The 26,674-nt window shown below is 33.1% G+C and overlaps 3 protein-coding genes and 2 long non-coding RNA genes across 8 annotated transcripts in view; 4 read left to right on the forward strand and 1 right to left on the reverse strand.

Annotated features, from left to right (window-relative positions):
• The first annotated feature begins 2,650 nt into the window (after positions 1 to 2,650).
• Positions 2,651 to 4,397, forward strand: LOC122141689. Its single transcript, XR_006158004.1, has 2 exons — positions 2,651 to 3,207; positions 3,295 to 4,397. It is a non-coding gene; the product is annotated as an uncharacterized LOC122141689 (long non-coding RNA).
• A 968-nt stretch (positions 4,398 to 5,365) lies between these two features.
• On the forward strand, positions 5,366 to 7,275 carry LOC109063726. 2 transcript variants are annotated; one of them, XR_006158000.1, is made up of 4 exons: positions 5,366 to 5,495; positions 5,732 to 5,974; positions 7,008 to 7,054; positions 7,126 to 7,275. It is a non-coding gene; the product is annotated as an uncharacterized LOC109063726 (long non-coding RNA). The 2 variants fall into 2 exon arrangements; XR_006157999.1 differs by having other exon boundaries at positions 5,371 to 5,495; positions 7,008 to 7,275.
• A 2,876-nt stretch (positions 7,276 to 10,151) lies between these two features.
• On the forward strand, positions 10,152 to 12,568 carry LOC109057212 (ICOS ligand-like). 2 transcript variants are annotated; one of them, XR_006158083.1, is made up of 4 exons: positions 10,152 to 10,273; positions 11,306 to 11,352; positions 11,426 to 11,773; positions 11,861 to 12,568. XR_006158083.1 is itself a non-coding variant. In XM_042749869.1 (2 exons), the coding sequence occupies exons 1-2, from the start codon at positions 11,398 to 11,400 to the stop codon at positions 12,016 to 12,018; spliced, it is 534 nt and encodes a 177-aa protein (XP_042605803.1). In that variant the 5' UTR covers positions 11,375 to 11,397; the 3' UTR covers positions 12,019 to 12,568. The 2 variants fall into 2 exon arrangements, 1 of the variants encoding a protein (XP_042605803.1); XM_042749869.1 differs by lacking the exons at positions 10,152 to 10,273; positions 11,306 to 11,352 and having other exon boundaries at positions 11,375 to 11,773.
• Positions 12,569 to 14,600: 2,032 nt separating this feature from the next.
• On the reverse strand, positions 14,601 to 18,042 carry LOC109063794 (myelin-oligodendrocyte glycoprotein-like). Its single transcript, XM_019080812.2, has 4 exons — positions 17,905 to 18,042; positions 17,071 to 17,111; positions 16,661 to 16,981; positions 14,601 to 14,773 (listed from the first exon to the last, which is right to left on the reverse strand). The coding sequence occupies exons 1-4, from the start codon at positions 17,913 to 17,915 to the stop codon at positions 14,601 to 14,603; spliced, it is 546 nt and encodes a 181-aa protein (XP_018936357.2). The 5' UTR covers positions 17,916 to 18,042.
• Positions 18,043 to 18,926: 884 nt separating this feature from the next.
• senp7b (SUMO specific peptidase 7b) overlaps positions 18,927 to 26,674 on the forward strand; it is a 38,228-nt gene continuing 30,480 nt past the window's right edge. For both annotated transcript variants that reach the window (XM_042748748.1, XM_042748746.1), the window contains exons 1-7: positions 18,927 to 19,123; positions 20,293 to 20,394; positions 20,513 to 20,613; positions 21,920 to 22,180; positions 22,285 to 22,376; positions 23,862 to 24,022; positions 25,512 to 25,812. In XM_042748748.1, coding sequence (XP_042604682.1) covers positions 19,082 to 19,123; positions 20,293 to 20,394; positions 20,513 to 20,613; positions 21,920 to 22,180; positions 22,285 to 22,376; positions 23,862 to 24,022; positions 25,512 to 25,812 — 1,060 coding nt within the window. In that variant the 5' untranslated portion in view covers positions 18,927 to 19,081. The remainder of the gene's footprint in view (positions 19,124 to 20,292; positions 20,395 to 20,512; positions 20,614 to 21,919; positions 22,181 to 22,284; positions 22,377 to 23,861; positions 24,023 to 25,511; positions 25,813 to 26,674) is intronic.

Consider the following 26,674-nt stretch of genomic DNA (forward strand, 5'->3'; position numbering starts at 1 on the left):
TGTAGAAACTGAATTTTCTGTAAAGTTGCTTTGCAATGATTTGTATCGTAAAAAGTGATATACACATGAACTGAAAACTTGAATGAGCAAACAAACTTATCTACATCTTGGATGGCCTATGGAACTATTCTTTTATCATAAGATCTTTATTGTTATCTTACAGTGTGTGATGTTGGTGTTATTGCTTTAGTGATTGGTCTGCCAACATAAAGCCTATATATTTGAACAAAAGCCCACTGACCCAAGACCTATTAAGTTATTATTATTATTATTATTTTCACTTTCCCAAAGAATATACAAATTAAATTAGACAAATGGAATTGAGAGATCTTAATTCTGATCATTCAAGATAACATATATAAAAATTACACGAAACACAAAAAATGCAGAATTGAAATTACAGGTTACATTATACCACTGAATAGACTTATGTGGAAAAAGCAATAGACATTAAACTATGCTTAATTCATCATGTATTGTTTCCATTGTTTATTACCACAGGAACTGAGAGTGGCACACTTCTCTCTTTCTGTCTCTCTTCATTAAAGGGGTCATATGAATCAATTTCAAATTTGCCTTTCTCTTTGGAGGGTTACAAGCTGTTTGTGAATAGATAAGATCTGTAAAGTTGCAAAGACTAAAGTCTCAAACCCAAAAAAAGTCATTTAAAGCAGTTTAACAAAAGGCAGCAAGATAACAAAACGTGAAAAAAAATGAGGGGGTATGAATACTTTCGCAAGGCACTGTATAACCTTTTATTGATTTGTTGCACTTATTTTGTGTGCCAAAAAAAGAAGAAGAAATATAGGGTTATGGGTTCAGTTATCAACCCGTCTTCTCACTGATATTTAAAGTGCATTGAAATAGCATGAGATAGTAAAGTTTCATTTAGTGTCAAATCACATGAGTCAGGCTGATTAATATGTCCTCTGGAGGCACTGATTTGAAACAAAAGATTTATATGCGGTTTCGTGCCAATTACTAGGCCCTAAATCCTTAGTAAACATCATGTTATGATTATGTGGAATGTGGAATTATGTGGAATTTTCACTTTCAGTGTGGACAGATACTGGAATCTTGTTGTGTAATGTATGGGCAGAACATGTGTATGGCATCATGGTAATAATTATAAATGGGTTTGGCCTTCCCTGTTTTGCATGTTTCCTTTTTGCATTCCTCTGTTTTGCATTTCCCTTTCTTTCACATTTCAAACTTTAAATGTCATGTCTTGTTCAAGGACGTTTGGGGACTAAACAACATTTGGATTTTAAACTTTGACATATTTTGTCTTTTCCAGGAGTTTTCTTTATGTTTATGTTCTTTAAGTTCCCATATGGTTTTGAGATTTCGCCTGAGGGAAAGGACTAATGAAACTGAATACAAATTCAACCTAAACTTACGCTTAAATGAACAATATTTACCCTTTAAAGTCAACTGATGAATCAAGAAGGATGTATTCCATCTTCACCAAGCGAGCGCAGTTATTCATCAAAGGTGTGTAAAACATTTGTTGCACTGTATTCAGTTTATTTAGTCATATTCAGTGATATAGTCACTGAACTACAGGCAGGAAAACTGACACAAAACTACAGGTAGGAAAAACTAATCAGCGAAGACTCATGGCTGGATTCTGGGAGCAATGGTGTTGATAATAACTGAGTCTAAATTGTAGAACATTTGACTATTAGTCAATATTGTCAAAATATTGTACAATAATTCAATAAAATATGATAAAATATATTATGGAGAAGTAAGATTTCATTTTGGGAATATCAAAAAGTGGGTAAATCACTATAAACAACAATAGGCTGTTAATGATCAAAGATATTTCTAGCCAGCAAAAATAGACGAATACTTCCATCTTAGCCACCTGAAAAACGTCACATCCGTACACGAGCGTGCTGGTGCCATTTTGACTCGGCAACGTGGACCGGTCTTGACAACTTGTCGTTAGCTACAATTTAAAAAACTGTTTTCATTTTTGAAATTCAAGTGCAAGTTCAAGTGCCACAATTACAATCAAATGCTTCATATGAAAAAACGAAAAACAATGGAACAAAGGTATGTTTCTGTGAATTGAAACAAAATTTGAGATCGTCAATGCCATATGCTACATCGTTAGTGTAGCATGAAAGCTAATAGTAACAATGTTAGTAAAAAATCATTTATTTCCCATTAGGTAGCATGAATTATATTCATTACAGATAAGTATATTAATATCCATTGTCATGAACTGGTATACCATTTTTTGATTGGTTTAGAAGGCTTGAATGTAGTTTGGTTGTTCGGTTGAGCTTTACAGTAGCTGGTAGAGAGAGAATATACTAATTAGGTGTGTGGATCAAATTAATTGTTAATTTTTGCCATTTTTCCTAGTGTATGCTGTTATTTTAAATTAATAACAATATTTAATTTTTTTGATAATGTTTAATTTTTTTTTTTGGTTCATTGCTGGTCCACATGACAATTCTAGACGAGACCCATCCTAACAACATTTGGTGCTGTAACTGAAAATAAGCTGCTGTTTAACACAAAGAGGTATATATAGTTTTAATAAAAAGAGGTATACAGTGTTTAGAATGACACAGACTTTTTGGAAAGACAGGAAGAACATGATTCACAGTGTCGACTAGGGAGGTAGATCCAGTTCCTTTGCATTAAGTGTGAATATTGCTGAGATAATAAGGGGGCTAAAAGTAGGTTAGCAAATTGTTGATGTCTTTTTATCTTCTCTTTCTACAGTTGGTGCATCATCATCATCATTTTTGTGTTTCTGCTGTATATCTCAGGTGAGATTTTAAATATTTTAAATGAAACTTGTCACATGCAGAAAGATGAACGGTGTGTGTTTGCTGTTTTTAGGTGTTTTCTCTGATCCTGTGAGGGTCACAGTTAAAGGTTTTGTTGGAGACTCAGCTATCTTGTCTTGTTCGATCCCTGAAAGTGAGATTCAAGGCAAAACAGAAGAATTCTGTGTGCACTTGAGAGACGATGAAGGCAAGATTGTGTGTGACGTCATTAGAGGTAGCATAGCTGAAGATCAAGATCCAAAGTACAAGGACAGAGTCGAAACGTTCCCAGAGGAGTACAAGAAGGGCAACTTCACCTTTAAACTCAACGGTCTTCAAAAAACAGATGCAAGGAAGTACCACTGTCACATCACAGGACCATCTCAGAATCACACCATCACAGAGCTTCATGTTGAAGGTGTGTATAATCTGAGTTTCATTGACAAAATTGTTAGTGATTGATCAAACTAATGTTACTAAGTTTGTCTTTGTTGTTTTGTAACAGATAGACCAGGAGGAAGAGGCAACCACGGAAGACTAAATGGAGAACTATTATCGATTGTCTATTTTTTAGTCAGATTTTTCTTAGCTGGCATTTTTATGTTTGTAGCAGTCACTTTTTGTGTAGCAAGGATGGTATTCAGGTACTAGTGTATTGGGGGGTCCCTGGTCCCTGATAATTGCACCACCTTTCACCACGTCAGCAACAGCCCTGGTTGTAGTTGGCCTCAGATTGTTTGTTTTCTTCTGTTACTGACAATCAGTCAGACACAGTGTCGGAAGTATTTTTACTCCGTTACAGTACTTCAGTACATTTTTCAAACTGAAAAAAACAACAACAACAAAAAACAACAACAACAACAACAACAAAACACCATAATTCTTTGATGTTTTAACTTGAACATTTCAGACATGAAGAACCCAAGCACAGTATAATATTAGGAAACTTGACTTTACTAGATGATTAAAATGGTCAGGAAATATTAATCATCACATACAATGACAAATTAAACATAATAGCTGCATATACACAAGTTAACTACAAGAGACTTTTAACATACATGAACATCAAAATAAAATTATCTAAAATCATGAAAACTTAACAAATTGTTACAACAATTGTCCTTGAATCCATTTTAGGAAAAAAACAACAACTATTTTTCACAATCCCTATCCAAACAACATTTGTGAAAACTAAATCTAAATTGACTAAATCAACCCAGTGTACTCACTGTAATTAGTCCATCCATTTCCTCCAGTTTGACCCATTCATTTCATCACAATTTTCAGACAAATAAGTGTTAAATAAGGGTGATATACTGCCACCCTTCACAAGGCTTTACACAATATGTGTGTGTGTGTGTGTGTGTGTGTGTGTGTATATATATATATTTGTCTCCTGTATTAATTAATTTATTTGTACAACTGTAAACTTAACTTTCAGTTAAAAACTTGTGTGACCACTGTTCACAAAGCACTTGAATTAAATTAATTAATTTCAATTATGCCAATCATGGCCCAATTTTGCATTCAGTGTTTGTAATTGGATGTCAGTATGTTTGCTGTTAGCACTGTAATGTCAACCATGTTAATAAAAAGCTAAATATATCTGTCAAAGTGTAATTTTATTGGTTTTGCAGTTTGCATTGGTTTTTGCAAAAAATACTGTGATTAATTTGATTTGGATAATCAGCACAATCGCCCACCACTGACTGATGCAAACATATGTGACTGTGGGACCACAAAGAGCCCTACTTGATTAACTGCAGACTATACCAGAATTAAAGTTCAGACACAGAAATAAATTCTGACTGTCTGTGGATTAAATTTGAGTCTCACTTAAATATCTGATGACTATACTAGTTTGTGTTGTATATGGGATACACACAAAAGGTGCAGAGTGGTGGGTCCCCAGGACAAGGATTGAACACCACTGCTTCAGTATAGGAACCAATTCTTATTATTAACTAGTTGCTTATCAGCATGCCTATTAATAACATTTTGGCTGTTTATTAGTGCTTATAAAGCACACATTCTGCACATCCCTAATCCTACCCAACACCTAAACTTAACAACTACTTTACTAATTATTAATAAACAGCAAATTAGGAGTTTATTGGGGCAAAGGTCATGTTCAGTGGTTTGGTAATAGCGAGAACTGGACCTTAAAATGAAGTGTGACTTATGATTGACTATCATTATCTCCAGTGAAATTTTCACTTCAGTGTTGACAGACACTTTAAAATTTGTTGTGTAATGCATGGCCAGAAATATATGACATCATAGTTCTCTGACACTAAAAAAAAATAAAAAAATAAGCACATTGACCTTTTTGTCAATGTGCACATTGACCTTTTTGTCAATGTCAAAAAAAAAAAATAATAATAATAATAATTCTCCAAATGTCTTCTTTTAAGTTCCACAGAAGCATTTTTTTTTTTTCTGCCTTATTCTTGGATTATAGTTTTTGTTTTTTTAAAAACAATATCATGAAGCACCCAATAAACTGGCATTTAAAAACCAGGTATAGTATATCTTGTACTGTATGTAGAATGGTGGCTTGGAATGTCGCAGGTGGATTCTGCTCCTCCCAAAAACAAGATCAATTCTTTGTGTTTCCTCATCAGCTGAACAGTCTGTCAAAACTCTGACAGGAACACATGAGAGAGAAAGCAGCAGGACACTAAAACAGTGAATTACTTCAAGGTAAGCTATAAATCTCACAGTTGTTTTCAGAGTTATTTTGTTTAGTGGGCACAGAGCAGCATGTCATTTAGCATATTTTTTTTTTTTTTTTTTTTTTTTCTGTCGCTGTTATTTGTGTTTATGCTGCTAATAAACATTTTGAAGGCAAATATAAACTATAAAATAAATAAACAAATATTATCCAAAGTTCTGTGTAAGTCGTTATTTTATTTCATATTTCTCTTCATTGTTTTCAGATCACTATGAGGAACTTAAAGAACAAGACTGAACACTCCCATGATGAAATCTTAAAAATGGAAGTCATATGATGCTTTCTTCAAAAACAAAAAATGTGGTAATGCAAGGCAAGATTTTGCCTGAGGTAAAGGACTACATGAACCTGATTACAAATTAAACTTGAATGAACCATAAAACAAACAACATTTGTCTTTCAAAATCAACTGAAGGATCAAGAAGGATGCGTTTCATCTTCATCAAAGGTGTGTAAACATTAGTTGTACTGTATTACATTTGTTCAGTCTGAAAACTGGTGTGTGGATTCTGTGATATTGACAGGTTATTCTGCCTTGTTTGTAACGTTTGATTAGCCAATAACAATATTGTATAGTAATTAAATAAAATAGCATACAATTATTTTTGAGTAGTATTAAAAAAAAACAACAGACAGTTTCTGTAAGTGTCCTCTCAAATGCCTTTTTGGAAATACTCCCTGATACTTCCGTCTCTAGCTACCTGTAAAACGTCACATCCGTACGCTTGAGCTTGAGCATCCGGCTTCATTCATACGGATGCCATTTTGACTCAGCAGCCATTTTTTGGTAACTTAGTCACCGTGAGCTGCCATTAAGAAATAGTTTTCATTGCTGAAGTTGTTGAACTGCCACGTTTACATTTGAGTGCTTCATCTGAAGAAAAAAAAAAACTAAATACCATGAGACAAAGGTATGTTTGAGACAAAAGACTGAGATCATCAACGCCATGTGCTATCGTTAGTGTAGCATGAAGCTAACAGCTACAATTTTTGTAAAATATCATTTATTGTCTATTAGGTAGAATACAGATAAATATATTAATATCCCTATCGTCATAAACTGGTAGATGAGTTTTTCGAAAACTGATTGGTTAGAAGGCTTGAATGTATTTCGGTCGAGCTTTACAGTGCAGCAGGTCAAAGAGAGAATGGACTAATTAGGTGTGTGGATCAAATTGTTGCTGTTTTTCCTAGTGTATACTGTTATTAATAATAATAATTAATAAAATAAGTCATTTTTTTATTATTTCTGGACCTTTTGAGTAAAAAGCTCATTTTGGGTCCCATGTTGGTCTATGTTTTATTCAAACTAATTACAGACGAGTGATAGACTTTCTTGAATGACAGGACGAACATGATTCAGTGTCCACTAGAGAGTAGATCCAGTTCCTTTGCAACAAGTGTGAATATTGCTGAGATAATATGGTTGCTAAAAGTAGGTTAGCAATCTGTTGATGTCTTTTTATCTTCTCTTTCTACAGTTGGCGCATCATCATCATCATTTCTGTGTTTCTGCTGTATATCTCAGGTGAGATTTTAAATATTTTAAATGAAACTTGTCACATGCAGAATGATGAATGGTGTGTTTGCTGTTTTTAGGTGTTTTCTCTGATCCTGTGAGGGTAAAAGTTGAGGGTTTTGTTGGAGACTCAGCTATCTTCTCTTGTTCGATCCCTGAAAGTGAGATTCAAGGCAAAACAGAAGAATTCAGTGTACACTTGAGAGACGATGAAGGCAAGACAGTGTGTGACATCAGTGTAGGAGTTAGTACATGTAGGCAAGACAGTGTGTGACATCACTGGAGGCAACAGTACATGTAAGACGAGTATAAGAAGGGTAACTTCACCTTTAAACTCAACGGTCTTCAAAAAAACGATGCAAGGAAGTACATCTGTCACATCACAGGACCATCTCAGAATCACACCATCACAGAGCTTCATGTCAAAGGTGTGTATAATCTGAGTTTCATTGACAAAATTGTTAGTGATGGATCAAACTAATGTTACTAAGTTTGTCTTTGTTGTTTTGTAACAGATAGAGCAGGAGGAAGAGGCAACCACGGAAGACTAAAGATTGGTTTGGTTGTTTCATCAATTGTCTATTTTTTAGTCATATTTTTCTTAGCTGGCATACTGAATTTAATGTTTGTAGCAATCACTTTTTGTGTAGTGATTTTTGTGTTTGTGTACTAGTGTATTGGGGGGTCCCTGGTCCCTGATAATTGCACCACCTTTCACCACGTCAGCAACAGATTGTTTGTTTTCTTCTGTTACTGACAATCAGTCAGACACAGTGTCGGAAGTATTTTTACTCCGTTACAGTACTTCAGTACATTTTTTAACTGAAAAACAAACAACAACAACAAAACACCATTTTTGGCATAGTAAGGGTTTTATTCAGTTACTAGGGTAGAATGAAAGTATTTTTTACTCCGTTTAAAAAAATAAAAAAATAAATGATTAAAATGGTCAGGAAATATAAACCATCACATACAATGACAAATTAAACATAATAGCTGCATATACACAAGTTACCTAAAAGAGACTTTTAACATACATGAACATCAAAATAAAAGTCTGAGTATTTAAATTCATAAAAACTAAACAAATTGTTACAACAATTGTCCTTGAATCCATTTTAGGAAATAATAATAATAATTTTTACAATCTCTATCCAAACAACATTTGTAAAAACTAAATCTAAATTTACTAAATCAACCCAGTGTACTCACTGTAATTAGTCCATCCATTTCCTCCAGTTTGACTTTTTAATTTCTTAATATTTTTTTGATAAATAAGTTTTAAACAGCACAAAAATACTGGACTGTCACTCTTCACAAGACTTTACACAATATGTGTGTGTGTGTGTGTGTGTGTGTGTGTGTGTGTGTGTGTGTGTGTGTGTGTGTGTGTGTATATATATATTTTTGTGTGTGTTTTGTCTCCTGTATTAATTAATTATTTACAGTTTACAGTATTTGTATTTTTTTTTTTTCATCTTTTATTTGTTTACTTTTTTTGTATGTGTTTAAACTCATTTTTTTTTTTGCATGCTAATCATGGCCCAATTTTGCATGAGTGTTTGTAACTGGATGTCAGTATCATGTTTCCTGTTTACAGTGTCATGTCAACCATGTTAATAAATTGCTAAATATACATCAAAGTGTCATTTTATTGGTGTTGCAGTTTGCATTGGTTTTTGCAAAAATTAATTTGAATTATTTTGTTTTTGATTTTATTATGAATAGTCAGCACAATTGCCCACCAATGATTTGTAAATGTGTGTGTGGATTTGGCGCTACTTGATTAACTGCAGACTATACCAGAATTAAAGTTCAGAAACACAAATATAATCTGACACACTCAGTTCAGTACATGGATCTCTCTTGTATGTATCTGTTGTTTTGTATTGTATGTCTCTCTTATTTGATACACCTAATGAGCTGAAGATCTGAATCAGGTGTGTTAAATGATTGAACACCACTGCTTCAGTATAGGAACCAATTCTTATTATTAACTAGTTGCTTATCAGCATGCCTATTAATAACATTTTGGCTGTTTATTAGTGCTTATAAAGCACACATTCTGCACATCCCTAATCCTACCCAACACCTAAACTTAACAACTACTTTACTAATTATTAATAAACAGCAAATTAGGAGTTTATTGGGGCAAAGGTCATGTTCAGTGGTTTGGTAATAGCGAGAACTGGACCTTAAAATGAAGTGTGACTTATGATTGACTATCATTATCTCCAGTGAAATATTCACTTCGGTGGTGACAGACACTTTAAAATTTGTTGTGTAATGCATGGCCAGAAATATATGACATCATAGTTCTCTGACACTAAAAATTTGAAATAAAAATAATAATAATAATAATAATAATAATAATAATAAAAAAAAAAAAGTATATACATATTTATATATATATATATATATATATATATATATATATATATATATATATATAGATCTTTCCATCAGGGGTAGCCGTTTTTTTTTTTTTTTTTCTGCCTTATTCTTGGATTATAGTTTTTGTTTTTTTAATTTATATATATATATTTTTCCAATAAACTGGCATTTAAAAACCAGGTATAGTATATCTTGTACTGTATGTAGAATGGTGGCTTGGAATGTCGCAGGTGGATTCTGATCCTCCCAAAAACAAGATCAATTCTTTGTGTTTCCTCATCAGCTGAACAGTCTGTCAAAACTCTGACAGGAACACATGAGAGAGAAAGCAGCAGGACACTAAAACAGTGAAATACTTCAAGGTAAGCTATAAATCTCACAGTTGTTTTCAGAGTTGTTATTTTGTTTAGTGGGCAGAGAGCAGCAAGTTATTTACCATATTAAACAGTGAAATATTTCGATGTTATTTGTGTTTATGATGGTTGTTTTCATTTTGAAGGCAAATATAAACTATAAAATAAATAAACAATTTGTATTATAAGTTATGTGTAAAAATATTTTTTATTTTTTTTTTTTATTCGTTGTTTTATGATCACTATGAGGAACTTAAAGAACAAGACTGAACACTCCCATGATGGAATCTTAAAAATGGAAGTCATATGATGCTTTCTTCAAAAACAAAAAATGTGGTAATGCAAGGCAAGATTTACAGTGAGGTAAAGGACTACATGAACCTGATTACAAATTAAACTTGAATGAACCATAAAACAAACAACATTTGTCTTTCAAAATCAACTGAAGGATCAAGAAGGATGCGTTTCATCTTCATCAAAGGTGTGTAAACATTAGTTGTACTGTATTTCATTTGTTCAGTCTGAAAACTGGTGTGTGGATTCTGTGATATTGACAGGTTATTCTGCCTTGTTTGTAACGTTTGATTAGCAATATTGTATAGTAATTAAATAAAATAGCATACAATTATTTTTGAGTAGTATAAAAAAAAAACAACAGACAGTTTCTGTATGTGTTATCTCAAATGCCTTTTTGGAAATACTAAATGATAATTACGTCTGTAGATTGCTGTAAAACGTCACATCCGTACGCTTGAGCTTGAGCATCCGGCTTCATTCATACGGATGCCATTTTGACTCAGCAGCCATTTTTTGGTAACTTAGTCACCGTGAGCTGCCATTAAGAAATAGTTTTCATTGTTGAAGTTGTTTGAACTGCCACGTTTACATTTGAGTGCTTCATCTGAAGAAAAAAAAAAAACTAAATACCATGAGACAAAGGTATGTTTGAGACAAAAGATTGAGATCATCAACGCCATGCGCTATCGTTAGTGTAGCATGAAGCTAACAGCTAGATTGTTTGTAAAATATCATTTATTGTCTATTAGGTAGCATGCATTACATTCATTACAGATAAATATATGAATATTCTGATTGTCATCAGTAAACAGATGAGTTTTTCGAAAACTGATTGGTTAGAAGGCTTGAATGTATTTCGGTCGAGCTTTACAGTGCAGCAGGTCAAAGAGAGAATGGACTAATTAGGTGTGTGGATCACATTTTTGCTGTTTTTCCTAGTTTATACTGTTATTAATAATAATAATTAATAAAATAAGTCATTTTTTTATTATTTCTGGACCTTTTGAGTAAAAAGCTCATTTTGGGTCCCACGTTGGTATATGTTTTATTCAAACTAATTACAGACGAGTGATAGACTTTCTTTAATGACAGGAAGAACATGATTCAGTGTCCACTAGAGAGTAGATCCAGTTCCTTTGCAACAAGTGTGAATATTGGGGTCCCACGTTGTAAAACTCACAAACTGTAAATGTTTTTTTTTTTTATATTTATAAAGTTGGTGCATCATCATCATCATTTCTGTGTTTCTGCTGTATATCTCAGGTGAGATTTTAAATATTTTAAATGAAACTTGTCACATGCAGAAAGATGAACGGTGTGTGTTTGCTGTTTTTAGGTGTTTTCTCTGATCCTGTGAGGGTAAAAGTTGAGGGTTTTGTTGGAGACTCAGCTATCTTCTCTTGTTCGATCCCTGAAAGTGAGATTCAAGGCAAAACAGAAGAATTCAGTGTACACTTGAGAGACGATGAAGGCAAGACAGTGTGTGACATCACTGGAGGCAACAGTACATGTAAAGATCAAGATCCAAAGTACAAGGACAGAGTCGAAACATTCCCAGACGAGTATAAGAAGGGTAACTTCACCTTTAAACTCAACGGTCTTCAAAAAAACGATGCAAGGAAGTACAACTGTTACATCACAGGACCATCTCAGAATCACACCATCACAGAGCTTCATGTTGAAGGTGTGTATAATCTGAGTTTCACTGACAGAATTGTTAGTGATTGATCAAACTGATGTTACTAACTTTGTCTTTGTTGTTTTGTAACAGATAGAGCAGGAGGAAGAGGCAACCACGGAAGACTAAAGATTGATGGAGAACTACAATCAATTGTCTTTTTTTTAGTCCGATTTTTCTTAGCTGGCATACTGAATTTAATGTTTGTAGCAGTCACTTTTTGTGTAGCAAGGATGGTATTCAGGTACTAGTGTATTGGGGGGTCCCTGGTCCCTGATAATTGCACCACCTTTCACCACGTCAGCAACAGATTGTTTGTTTTCTTCTGTTACTGACAATCAGTCAGACACAGTGTCGGAAGTATTTTTACTCCGTTACAGTACTTCAGTACATTTTTCAAACTGAAAAAAAAAAACAACAACAACAAAACACCATAATTCTTTGATATTTCAACCTGAACATTTCAGACATGAAGAACCCAAGCACAGTATAATATTAGGAAACTTGACTTTACTAGATGATTAAAATGGTCAGGAAATATAAACCATCACATGCAATGACAAATTAAACATAATAGCTGCATATACACAAGTTACCTAAAAGAGACTTTTAACATACATGAACATCAAAATAAAAGTATCTAAGAGTATCTAAAATCATGAAAACTAAACAAATTGTTACAACAATTGTCCTTGAATCCATTTTAGGAAAAAAACAACAACTATTTTTCACAATCCCTATCCAAACAACACATTTGTGAAAACTAAATCTAAATTGACTAAATCAACCCAGTGTACTCACTGTAATGAGTCCATCCATTTCCTCCAGTTTGTAAAAACTAAATCTAAATTTACTAAAACAACTTAAAACAGCACAAAACGACCCACTCATTTCATCACAATTTTCAGGTAAAAAATATGTGTGTGTGTGTGTGTGTGTGTGTGTGTATAGTATATATATATATTGTGTGTAATATTTGTCTCCTGTATTAATTAATTTATTTGTACAACTGTAAAATTAACTTTCAGTTAAAAACTTGTGTGACCACTGTTCACAAAGCACTTGAATTAAATTAATTAATTTCAATCATGCCAATCATGGCCCAATTTTGCATTCAGTGTTTGTAATTGGATGTCAGTATGTTTGCTGTTAGCACTGTAATGTCAACCATGTTAATAAAAAGCTAAATATATCTGTCAAAGTGTAATTTTATTGGTTTTGCAGTTTGCATTGGTTTTGTTTGCTGTATTGGTGTTGCAATTAAGTAGAAAAATACTGTGATTAATTTGATTATGAAAAATCAGCACAATTGCCCACCACTGACTGATCCAAACATATGTGACTTTGTTAACTGAAGGATATATAATTGTTTAAGTTCAGACACAGAAATTACTTGATTAACTGAGTTCAGTACATGGATCTCTCTCCTAAAGAGCTGATGATCTGAATCAGGTGTGTTAAATAAGGGAGACACACAAAAGGTGCAGAGTGGTGGGTCCCCAGGACAAGGATTGAACACCACTGCTTCAGTATAGGAACCAATTCTTATTATTAACTAGTTGCTTATCAGCATGCCTATTAATAACATTTTGGCTGTTTATTAGTGCTTATAAAGCACACATTCTGCCACATCCCTAATCCTACCCAACACCTAAACTTAACAACTACTTTACTAATTATTAATAAACAGCAAATTTAGGAGTTTATTGGGGCAAAGGTCATGTTCAGTGGTTTGGTAATAGCGAGAACTGGACCTTAAAATGAAGTGTGACTTATGATTGACTATCATTATCTCCAGTGAAATTTTCACTTCAGTGTTGACAGACACTTTAAAATTTGTTGTGTAATGCATGGCCAGAAATATATGACATCATAGTTCTCTGACACTGTAAAAAACAATAATATATATATATTTATATATACACATATATATACATATACATACACACACAGTATGAACACATAGTACTGAAACTTTAAAATCAAAATATCACTCATTATCTATTTTTAGTGCATAATTTACCTTTACTCATCTCATTTAATCAAAACAACAAGCAGATGTTTCCAAAAACAAAAATGTATTTGTACTAGGCAGTACAGCACTGTTACACAACAAGTCAAAACAAAAGTAGTGTTAAAAAATGAAATGTTAAATCAGTTCAACACCTCACATATATTAATATAAATTAAATACAATCAATGAACTTAAATATGAAATTAAATTACATTTAAATGCAACTATTTAAATTAAATAAACACACAAATAAATAAAGCTAGTGCATGCACTTTAGTGCAACTGATCTGCCTGAAGGTATTTACAACTAAAAACAGTAGATTAGTAAACAATTCAACACATTCAAGTCACATTTCATCAAACCTTCAGGATTCCTGAAAAATAAATAAATAGCAAGTTAGGGAGCGTGTCAGGGCAGATGTCATTTTTTATTTTATTTGTTTAATGTGAATAGAAAAGAGGTTGTGTCTTAATTAATGTAATTTATTGGTTTTAGCCACTGAAAATGTTTTGGAAAGACATATTTGCCATGTTGAATGATTGAATCTGAAGTCTGAATCCTCTTTAATAGAGTCCAATGAACAGATTGTGCTTATGGCATCTACCCTGATTATAACAGGCCTGATATGTGATATGTGACATGTAATGTGTGTGTGTGTGTGTTTCCAAATGTTTGCCACAATTATATCTAGATGCTAGACATAATGCAGTGGAAAATTAGATGCAATGTAATTCTGTGGTTCCTACTCTGGTTCATTAAGTACAGAACAGAAAATAGTAATAATGCAATAATTCAAGTCTCACTGAGTTTAAATGACATTATAGGTAGTTATAATTAGTGTAGTTACAATTAGTGTAGTTAGTAATTTGTGTGGTCAGCACTGAAAATAGTAATAATGTAGAGAAGAGAGGAATTAACAGAGGTACAATCCTCCATGCTGTGGTTTCAACTCCACCATTAGAACCTGGCTTTTGGATTCCACTTGGTTTCTCTACAACATAAAAATAATGAAAGATGAATGAAAAAGAGTAGCATGTGGGCTAGCACACACTTACTGCACTTTACAGTGTGGAAAATCATCAGGAAATGCACTCAAACCCTACAGGTGAAGTGTGTATTTCTGTGCCACAAATGAAATCAAAGGAAAGTGCAAGAATAATTACTTGTTTCCAAACAGGTTTCCCAAACACTCAAACCGCTCCATTCCTTCTGTCTTCCACCTAAACAACTGTTACTTACTGATTTCACATTTGGATTTTGGATTTAGTTTTGATTGGTTACTGTTACGGGAATTATTTTGTTTGTGAAACATGCTACTTCGTTTGCCAGATTTATGTTTCTTCATAATCTGTTATTTTGTTTTTCAGATCTGCTTATTTTGTTTTTTTGTTTTTTTATTAATTTTTGTTGATTTGTTTTTTGATTTTATTTATTTTTTTGATTTGTATTTTGATTTTTCATGTCGGACTGCTTATTTTGTTTTAGCATTAATATTGTTTCCCAAAAGCAACTATGGTCGCAAGTTCCATCGTAACCAATAGAGTTCAATGAAACTAACCGCCATATAGCTAACGATGCTTTTGGGAAACACATCTCTGGTTATTTTATATTAATATTAATTTTGTTTTAGTAGAATTGAATATTTTGCTCAAATACGTATGTGTTATTTTGTTTTTTAGGCTGTTTTTTTTTTTTAATTTTGCCAGATTTGCTATTTGGTTTCATAATCTGTTTGTTTGTCAGACAGTTTTTTTTTTTCATTATTATTATTAGTAATTTTTATTTGATTTGATTTTTTTTCGATTTTTTGTTTTGTTTCAGAATTTCTTATTTTATTTGTCAAATTATTATAGAGGTTTGTTGTGTTTTGAGTTTAATTTCGTTTTATTTTTAGGTCTCTTTCAGAACTTGCTGTTTTGAATTTCTCCATCACAGTACACTTCTTCACTAAACGGCTTATTACAGGTAGCCTCGCCATCACCGAAGCACTAGAAGGGGTGTGCAATATTGACTTAAAATTTTATCTCTATATTTTCTGGGATTTTATTGATAACAATAATTAGACGATATTTTGCTGAGTGTGTTATTGTGCTGGTATCGTAAACTTTAAATGCAAAATTAAAACCACCAGTAGGTGGCAACAAGTCACTGTTAATAAGTGAGTCATTTCGATTGAACCGAATCATTTAAACGTTTGATTCATTCAGGAACGAAACAGCATCATGTTGATCAGAGATGCAAAACAGCATTGTGGCTGTGTTTAGAATTATTTTTGTTGGCGAAATAGAGCAAAAACAGAAAATATGGTGTCTAAAACGTAAGTCTATTAATTAACTTATTGTTTTTTGAACTGTTGTAAAAAAAATCTATATTAAATTTTTAATCATGGTCATTTTTGGAGAAAAAAGTGTCACTCTCTGTGTTAAATTGATTAACTATATGCAATTATATAAATATTTACGTGTTCTGTCCCCATGTCTTGAATTTTTGTTGATTATATGTGTTTATTTATATTTTTTATTGTAGTGTGAGATAAAATTTTATATGTGCTTCATGTAATACATGTGTGCACTCTGTAAGGGTGTTTTGAAAGATCTTTGCAAAATACTCGATAATGTCAAATCGCACATCGTTAAAACAACAATTACGATATTATCGCAGACGATATATATCGCACACCCCTAAGCACCAGTCTTTACATTTAGTGGGTCAACCTATGAAAAGCTTACTGTGCAGTTGCCTTTGAACATTAAACTGAGATAAAAGAAAATATTTTAAAATTTGGGGGGAAAAAAAAAATACACACTTACTTCACTTCACCACACTGACACTATTCATAGATTTTTAGGAGCAAATTATAGCAACCATTTCACCACACCTTTGACTTGAAGATTTACGCATTCATTGAGATTAAACTCAGGGATGAAGCAGCAGTACGACCCTTCATCACTTTTCTGAAGATTCCCAAGCTTGAGGGAGAAGTTTCCTTTCGAATACTCTGCAGGGAACGTTACAGTTCTGCCCTTGTACTCTGGGTCCTGCTCCGTAGTCATCCCTTGGCCATTTAGTATATCGTAAACATTCTTCCTGTCGTCATATCTCCAGTGTGCAGTGATGACTACAAGTTTTCTGTTCCCAGGATGGCACGGCAAAACTGCAGCACCTCCAATAAAACCCTGAACTACTTCCTGCGCAGATGCTGAAACAAAAGCAAAGACACACCAGGAACATGTGAAAGAGTAGATATTGACTTTAAATTCGATTTTCATATTTATGTTATGCGCTTACCTTCATTCAGAAGTAGTATAAAGAAACAGATGAGCAACACACTGCTAAAAAACACACACAAAAAAACATCACACAGACATAATGAACGGTGATAAACTTCTATTGCCAATATCAAAGATATGCCTCAGGATACTAGTCACGGTTTCTTAAAAATAGCTTTTCCTGAGGGGACTGACAGACTTCAACAACAGGTACTGCAGCGACTCAGAGGTCAACAAAACCTCATTTTTGATGACAAAAGTGGGTGATGCAACCTACAGCAGTGAAGTATATATTGACAAGAGGCCTTTGTAGAAGTGTGAACATGCAAAAGAGGTTTTGTTAAATCCTATATATATATATATATATATATATATATATATATATATATATATATATATATATATATATTATGGACTCAACTATAATTAACTGGCGTCAGATATTAATACAAACACATAAACTATATCAGTTCGTCATATAACACAGGTTATAGTATATAGACATTAATATACGCAGTAACACTTGATTTACTTAAATGCATTTTCATGAATTCGAGTTTTGTTTATTTTGAACTAGCCAGGCCAGCTAGTTATGTGAAATAACGGCGCCACCAGACGGATATATTTTAAACGTATGCACTGGAAATTAACATACATTTCTCTGTTCCTGGTAATATTTAGGAGACGTTATCATTGTAATAGTATCTATATTTACTGATATATAACGTTAGAGACTGACGCTTGGCTAGCACAAGCCTCTAGCTAATCTTAACACGGCCGACGCGTCTTTGTCCTCAAGTTCAGTGAATATATTTGACTACTGCTAGACCACGACGATTTCAGCACAACGTACCGTTTGAGCATGATGTACAAATTTATAATAATGTAACCGGATAGTTATTGGAAAAAATATGCTGACATTTTAGCTGAAATATATAAGTAAAGCGTGTTCGTTATAATCTCTATATGTGCAGCTAAGATAAACCCTTAACTGCGCATGCGCACATTGCGCAGATCCTAGTTGTTTACTCAAAGGTCTTTAAATTATAGATAGCCTAATAAAACTCGCTTATGCAACACAAACTATCCAAACTCGTCTATGGTTATATACAAAAAAGTATACTGTATTATTTATATAGATATCATTATTTATTTTACACGACACGTATTTATACCTTCATCTGATAAATAAATAATAAAGATCTACTCTGCAAAAACGAAAACAAGATCTAAAGCCACTGAGCCATTTCCACTATGAAAGATATGCGCCAAGGTGCTAATTTAGTCAAAATATTATAATTAATATGGGCCTATGAAACATCAGTCAATGCTGCTTTTTGTCCGACTGTTTTTATTAGGCCCATCATTTTGAGGTGGGTCTATTTTTATATTTTCCTCTTTAATTTTACTTAAAGTTTTATTTTATATATTTATTTATTTATTTATTTTATTTAATGCCGATATAGTTATTTTGTCTATAATTTTTATTTCAGTTTAAATTTTAGCTGTTTAAGTTGGCCTACATGAAGTTAAACTACATTCTAAAGAGAAATGCTGTCTTGGCAGCTAGATAAAATCATTTAAAAATATTTCATTTTATTTGAGATGACGTTCACTTTATTTCATATAACAATGTTTGTTTGTTTTTTAGTCTGTTTTTAGTCAACTATAAATCTACTATTAAGCCATTTCAAATTTAAAATTTAATCTTAAATTTAAATTAATCTAAATTAAATTATAATTATTTGTTTTGATTTTTTTTTTAACGTGGCTGATATGCCTCCTCATGCCAAAAATGTCTAGAAGGTGGGGCATTGTAAATACGTATATATATATTTCTCAGAGTGTACACCAGCTGGCGCTGTAGCGATTCAGATTATTTACCCGCCAACCCAAGAACTGCAGAAGAAGAAGAAGAATTGGGAAGAACGTCGCACGTAAACAGAAGAAGGGATGTCCACTTCTTAGTGCACTTATTGCTATTCTGCTGACCAGAATAATTTAGCAGTGCCTTCACCCGTTCATAGCCCATGCCTGATATTTATAGAGCGAGTCTCAGACAGCTGTGTGCTGTAAGTATGGCGTTTGTGAAGCTAATATCAGCTCAGATGTCTAATATTAATGGCCCTGGAGTGCAGCAGCCAATGCTACGTGTTTAAACTGATCGACAGTAATCACATCCACGAGCTCTAGAGCTTCTAGACGCCTTTACTGTGATTATTATGTCTAATATATAAGAGTTTAGCTCGTGCATGGTGTTTGATGTACTGTGTGTTTGAACAGCGAGATCTTCGCAGTTTCGATTGTAAGATGGGCATATCATTTTTATTTTTTTAAACAGTCTTACAAAAATAGCAACCTTACGTGATGAGGTGTTTGATGACGTTTGAAGTTACTGGATTATTCTGAAATATTGCACAGCTTTTGTCACTGCTGTTCACTTACAGTGCAGTAAACGAGTCTAATTTCTACATTAAATGTGCACTAATAATAAAGATGGAAGCCTGAAAGATCCCCAAGCTTGGAAAGTTGCTCGGAAAGATTTACATTTTGCATATGAAATTGGTTTATAAAAACAAATTATGGACGTAAAGTATCTAGGCTGGCAGTATCACAATCAATCTTATTCCTTTTCTTAGTATTGTTAGTATTATTAGTAGTATTATTTTGTTAGAAAACTGTCCTTTTAAAGATCAAACTGCAAAGAAGTGTGTGAAGATTATATTTGTGTATTTCTTTATATATATATATATATATATAAGATACATTTACTTGAGAATAGAGATAAGAAGTCTTGTTTTCTGAGAAATTGACCAAAATGAGGTGAGTTTTTGCTTAAAACACAAGCAAATATCTGTCATTGGTGTTTTGAATTTTTATAATTTCTTAATTTAATTTTTATTTCTGAACTCATTGACATATTTGTTGTTGTTGTAAGCATAAACTCACTTTATTTTGACAAGACACTTCATATATTTATTTTGCATCTCAAGTACATGTATGTTTTGCAGGTAACGGTAAAAGTTATTATTTCTGAATTTTAGTGGAATATTCTGTTCATTTATTTTTTTATTTTATATTTTTTTATGTCAAATTAATTAGAAATGTTGTAAATACAATTCACTATGTGCTGTTATAAATTCACTGTAAACCATGGCTTCTTGGGGTTTGTAAAAGTGAAATGATTTACAAATCCGTTATAATTTGATAAATATCCTAACAGTTATTGTATTTGTTGTAGATGGCAGTCCCGTTCAGAATCCCCAAAAAGAAGCAGCCGTCAGATTCATGTCTTGACATGCAGTCTCCACTGTCTCGACTGCAGGACAGCAACTCACACACGGTAATAATGCCTTCATCCACACTAATGTCCATAGAATCAGCCAATACAAATGTGTTGTCCATCTACAGTCTCATTTCAGTCTGTTTATGTTTTTGTTCACATATTTCTTGTCTCACAGAGGCAGTGGGGTTCAGCCACTCTTAATGGAAGAACGCTTCATAAATGCAGTTCTAATGGAAATGTGCTGCCAAAAGACGCTCCGAGGAGTGAATCTGTGAGGTAAGACTTCAGTATACCATGCGTCCTATGCGTTGACAGTTTGGAAAGTGTCACTAGATGGAGCTGTTTATTCACTTTGTAAGCTGTGTTTGTTAAGACGAGATTCAGTGTTACACTAGTGATTATGATTTTTATAATTCTATGTCTATGCTCTCCAAGGCTGCATTTATTTGATTATAAATTCAGTAAAAATGGTAATAGTGTGAAATATTATTACAATTTAAAATAAGTGTTTTCGATTGTAATATATTTTAAGATGTAATTTATTCCTGTGATTGTATGGTGAATTTTATTAATAATTAATGAAGTATTAAGTGTCACATGATCCTTCAGGAATTATTTTAATATGCTGGCTCAGTTATTATTGGTGCTAAATGATTAATCAGGGCTCTTATTATCAATGTTGAAAGCAGTTTTTGCAGCTTAATATTTTTGTGAAAATTATAATATTTAATGATGATGACTTTAATGATTATAACATTCAAAAGAACCGCATTTATTTGAAATATAAATCTTTGAAACATCATGTATATCTTTACTTTCACTTTTAATCAATTTTAATGTGTCCTTGTATTTTTTTATTACTTTAAACTTTTGTGTGGAAGTGCTTCAACACAAATAAATAAATAAAATAAAAAAAAAAGAACATGTTATAAAAATTCAGCTTTGAATCACAGAAATAAATTAAATTTTTAAAATTAATTTTATTAGAAAACAGTTATTTTAAATTGTAATAATATTTCACAATATTACTATTTTTACTGTATTTTTGATGAAATAAATGCAGCCTTGGTGGGGAAAAAAGAGACAATAACAAATCAAAAACATCGACAAATCTTAATTATTCCAAACCTTTGACGTGTGATGTATTATTTTTCATACTTAAAGTTCAGAACCAAAACAATTCCTAACCCGAAGTATTAACTTCGGACGGTTTGTCCTAGCAGATGATAATACGGGCAAAATAATCTATAGATTTGTATCGTAAACAAGGATCTGAGCCACAGTTAAGTCCAAAATTTTCACGTTAAAAAAATAAATAAAACCTCATGTTATGTCAATCATGTTTATACACTGCCTTCGAAACTTTCGTCCATCATAAAAAAAAATTGGATCAGGTTCGATTTTCTGTGTTTTCGCATCCATAGCAAGCATTTTGATAGGAAAGGATGACAAATACGGAAAAACAAAAAAACGCATGCAAAATTTTGGACTCTGTGTGCAAGGACCTTTAGAGAGCAAAACATCATTAACAGTTGCGTAATGGCACATTTTATTTGTATTTGTGTCCATTTCTCTCTTGCAGACCCGTCAGGCCGTCTCTCAGCGGTGACCGGCGGGATCTTTCACCGGGCTCACGCACACCAGGCCGCGTCACGCGCACCTGCTCGGATAACATTCCCAAAGGAGCCACACGTGGACTGATCAGTTTTAAAATGAACAAACAACCGATAAAAATCAGCCCCGTTCAAGGGAACAGGACACCCAATAAGGTGTCCGAGACGCCTGGTTTCAGAGCCCAATGTCAAACACCCACCGCAGGGAGAGACTTCACAGGAAACAACAGGTGAGAATCTGAACCATGGTATGGTGGTTTGTGCCCGTGATCTAGAGCTGGAGATTTCGGTATGATCTAGTGGGTTTTATAACATCTGTGTTTATTTGTTTCAGATGGAGACCCAAAAGAGCATCTGATACTCTTCTCTGCCATGATGAGAACCATACGGGCGCGTCTGAAAGCTCTTCGTTCAAGATTCATAGAGGTACTGTCTTATTTAAGTATCATTAATATAATATTTTATATAAAAAAAAATTATTTTTTGAGAAATTATTAAGATTTAGTTGGCTTTATTTTTTATATTTTGCAATTCCATTTTAATTTTAGTTTAATAATTTTGTGGGGGGGTTTTTTTCTCAGTTTTATTAGTTATACAGGTTTTCATTATTTTTCTTTAAGATTTAGTTGTTGTTGTCATTATTATTATTATTATTATTATTATTTTTGTTTTAGTAATTTTAGTACTTAGAAAGTTAGAAATATAGCTTCAGAAATGTTTAACAGAAACAGTTCATTTAAAATTTTCTAAATATTTAGGTTTTTTCAGTTTTAGTAATTTTAGTACTTAAATTAAAAGAGAGTTGGAAATATAGCTTCAGAAATGTTTAGTTTGTAATTTTTTTATTATGTTTCAGTTAACATTCAATTCAATTAATAAAGGTTTTTTAATAGTTTTAGTTAACACTTGTCACAATTCATTTTCACTCTTCTTTTGTGTTCACACTTAATCTGGATTTCTCAATCCAGATTTAACTTTTTTTAACTATTTATATATACCTTATTTGTGTTTGTGTGTGTATTGCATATACTCATGTATTTTATATATATATATATTTCCTTACAATTTTTTTTATCTTATTTTACTTGACAACCATTTTAGAACTTTGGAGCTGGATATTGCGTACATATACACACACCACTCACATTTTCTTAAGAAAACATAAAACTATAGAATAAACCCCACCATAAATTTACAATAAAATTGACTTCATACTAATTCTTGCCAAAAACACAAACACAATATAGCATGACTATTCACATAATTCAGAAAGCGACTTGGGTTTTCTCTAATGAGTTGGATCGTTAAACAAAAGAAGCAGTTAATGTAAACTGTAAACTTTGGCTGAGATATCTGCTGTAGATTATGAAGAAGCTAATGAGGGAAAATGCCCTTATTTTTGGACTTTACTAAATCTCTGCATCTCTAAGTACCTTAATGATCAGCTTTGTCTCTCTGCTCTTTCCCTCCATTGTGCTTCAGGCAGTGTGTTTAACATCTCGCAGCTGTCTGCTATCCTTTGACCCTCCTTCACTCCCTGCTCTACATAATATTGGACGGCATCAGAGTTTTCCTGGCTTCGGATCGCTGATAAATAAACAAATGCTTAACTTTATGGATCTGTTAAAATGGTCCTGCTGCTCTCCCTCTCGCTGGCTTTCTCTCTTATACTCTGTCTAGTTCCACGTCTCTGGGGAATTGGGCGATTTAGCCCCGTTTCATGGCTGATGTGACCTCCACCAAGGTGGAGGAATGATATTTGGTCAATAAGACCGTTTTATATGTACTGGGGACTGCATAAAGAGGAAAAAAAAAAACAGTTGTTTGGAGAAGGTTGTGCTGCTTGTAAAATCCTAGAGTTTTCTTTTGTTTTTTTATTTCACCAAGTTCTCCAACATTCCATCTTGTTAGGCCTGGATCCGGGGGAACTGGAGGAAGAAGAAACCGAAGGGACACAAAGCCACTCTCAGGTGAAAGAGGCACAGAGGTCGTCCACTTCAGAGGACACGGCACACATTTCTCAGGAAGACCGCAGTTTAAAGTCAATAGGATCTGTTTGTGACGATTCTAAGGTGAGATGGTGTTCAGGCCTGTCATTAAAAGACATTCAAGAATATGTAGTACCCACTCAGATTGGAAAAATTCTGAATCTTTCTACTGTAAAGTTTAAGCTCATGAATATTAATTACACTCTGGCATTGTTTTCTGGTCTAAACCAAAGTTCATCAAAGTTCACCATAGTAGGGCTTTTAGCGAGGAAGGATATGACGCAATATCATTGACCTAATTTATATTTATGCCAAAGCTTAGCATTATACAGAAATATGGCAAAGTCTTAGCTCATGAATTTTATTAAAGGACTGTCTTATTATGTCATGTTGGATTATATTGACTTGTACAATGTCATAAATGGAAATTGTCACACTTATGCTGCTTCATAACCTTTGCGGAATCATGCGGTCGTGTTACTTAATTGATATTCATTAACCAAACCTTCACCATAGTAGGACTGATAGATATTCATTTGATCATATTTTTTTACAAATCCTACTATGGCAGAGTCTTGGCTAATAAATATTAATTGGACCTGACATTGGTTTATAACAGTCCTAGAGGGAATCAAATAATGTCTTGGCTCATAAATATAAATAAGGTCTTGCCCAACTGGTCATGCTACCTAATTAATATTCATGAGGCAAACCTTCCTCATAGTAGGGCTTGTAAATATTCATTAGGTCATAACAACATCATTGGTGATATTACAAATCTTACTATAGCAAAGTGTTGGATCATAAATACTAATTAAGTCTGCAGTGCTATCTGATTTATATTCTCAAAAAGAAGTTTCACCAGGATTCATATTCATTTATTTGGCCATACTGATGTTGGTGCAGAGGTAGTGAAGTTCAATCCCTTCCTACATGGCAAATTTGTAGGTCATAACTATTATGTATCTCTGGTCATGTTGGATCACACCACCTTGAATCATGTCTTGGCTCGTAAACATAAATGAGGTCACACTGACCAACCAGTCATGCTTCCTAATTAATATTCATGAAACAAAGTTTCACCATAGAACAACCTAGTTTTGGCTCATAAATATAAAATAAGTTATACTGACATTGCCTCAAAACCTTCCAGGAGCTGTCATTCATGTTACTTAATATTTATGAATTGAGCCTTCACCATAGTAGGGCTCATAAATATTCATTAGATCATACCGTTATAGGTACATCAGTGGTGATATTACAAATCCTACTATGGCAAAGTGTTACTACTATGCCTAGAGCATCCATAGTCACCATAATATGAGTAGTACCTATTAATTTAGTCATACTGATATTTGTACTTAGAAAATGTAAGATTCCGACTATGTCTTAGTGTTAGGTCTTGAATATTAATTGCTTTATACTAAGGTTGCTTTGTAGCTTTTCTGAAGTGTTCGATCTTGTTACTTAATTAATATTAAAGAGCTGAGCCTTTGCCAGTTTTTGACAGGGTGTTGTCTCACTCAGCTAGTGTTATCTGTAACCTCTTTGTTCTCGTCCCTTCTGACTCCAGAACACTGCAAGCAAAAACAAGAACGGAATTGTGTTGAATGAACAATCTGTTTCTAAACTGTCCAATCATGAACCAAGCCTCCGCTCAGGCCGCTCTCTTCAGGAAGCTCCAGCTAGGCATCTGAGGACCTCTGGAGAAAGAGTTGCCACCTCTGTGCCTGATAGAAAAGACCTACTCACTTCACCTCCAGAGAATAAGAGCAAAGACCCCTTTGGGTCATTTTACAACAACAGATTGAGGAGGAAGCCCCCGGTTTTCTGCAAGACCTACAAGAGATCCAAGCCTAGCTCCACAGAGCCAAGTACGTGTCACTGTCTTTTTTCTTTCTTTCATATTATTCTTTCCATCACTTTGGTTTGAGTGCAAACTTGCCTTATTTAAACTTTCTTACCCTTCAGGGAGGTGGGTAGTGCGTTTTTCTTTCTATTGCTTTTTGTGTGTGGTGTATTACAGCTTAAATGATTGGTGATTGGGTGAACTTGGTGCCTTTGTCTTTAATGGAAGACGTATTTCTTAAAAGCACTGATTGGCAGAGACACCAGATCTTGTTTTTCAAAATGGTCAGAAGGTTAGGATAACTCCAACCTATTAGAAGTTTGTTTAAAAAATAAATAAAATAAATTAATTGATAAATTATTAAATTAATATATGTTGATAATTATTTTTGTGTTTTGGCTGATAAAAATAAACAGATTTTAAATTATAAAATGCATCACAGCATTATAACAAACATGAATGTACATTATGAAAAATGGATATTCATTTTAAGATTTTCTAAAGATTACATTTAACAGTGTTATTAAATTATTAGTGTTTCTAAAGATTAACCTGAAGTGAGTGTTAGATGATGACAAAGGTAATTAAAATGTACAAACAGGGAAGATGTGCATTTACAAATACATTTCCAATGTATTTATACTTATTTATATAAAGAAAAAAGAAAAAAAAAGTCTGGATTGAGAAATTGAATGTGAACATAAAAAGAGAGTAAAACCAAATTAACCCAATGGACTTAAAAAGGGGGGGGGGGTTATTATTATTATTTTTTTTATGATAATTGCTATGGTAAGGTATTACTATGATACATTGTGCATCCCTAAAAGAAAATAATAAACTTTCACCAATGAACAAAGATTCTAGAGAATCTCAATCTAGGTATCTAA

This window comes from Cyprinus carpio, chromosome B22 (assembly GCF_018340385.1).
Source record: "Cyprinus carpio isolate SPL01 chromosome B22, ASM1834038v1, whole genome shotgun sequence".
Lineage (NCBI taxonomy): Eukaryota > Metazoa > Chordata > Actinopteri > Cypriniformes > Cyprinidae > Cyprinus > Cyprinus carpio.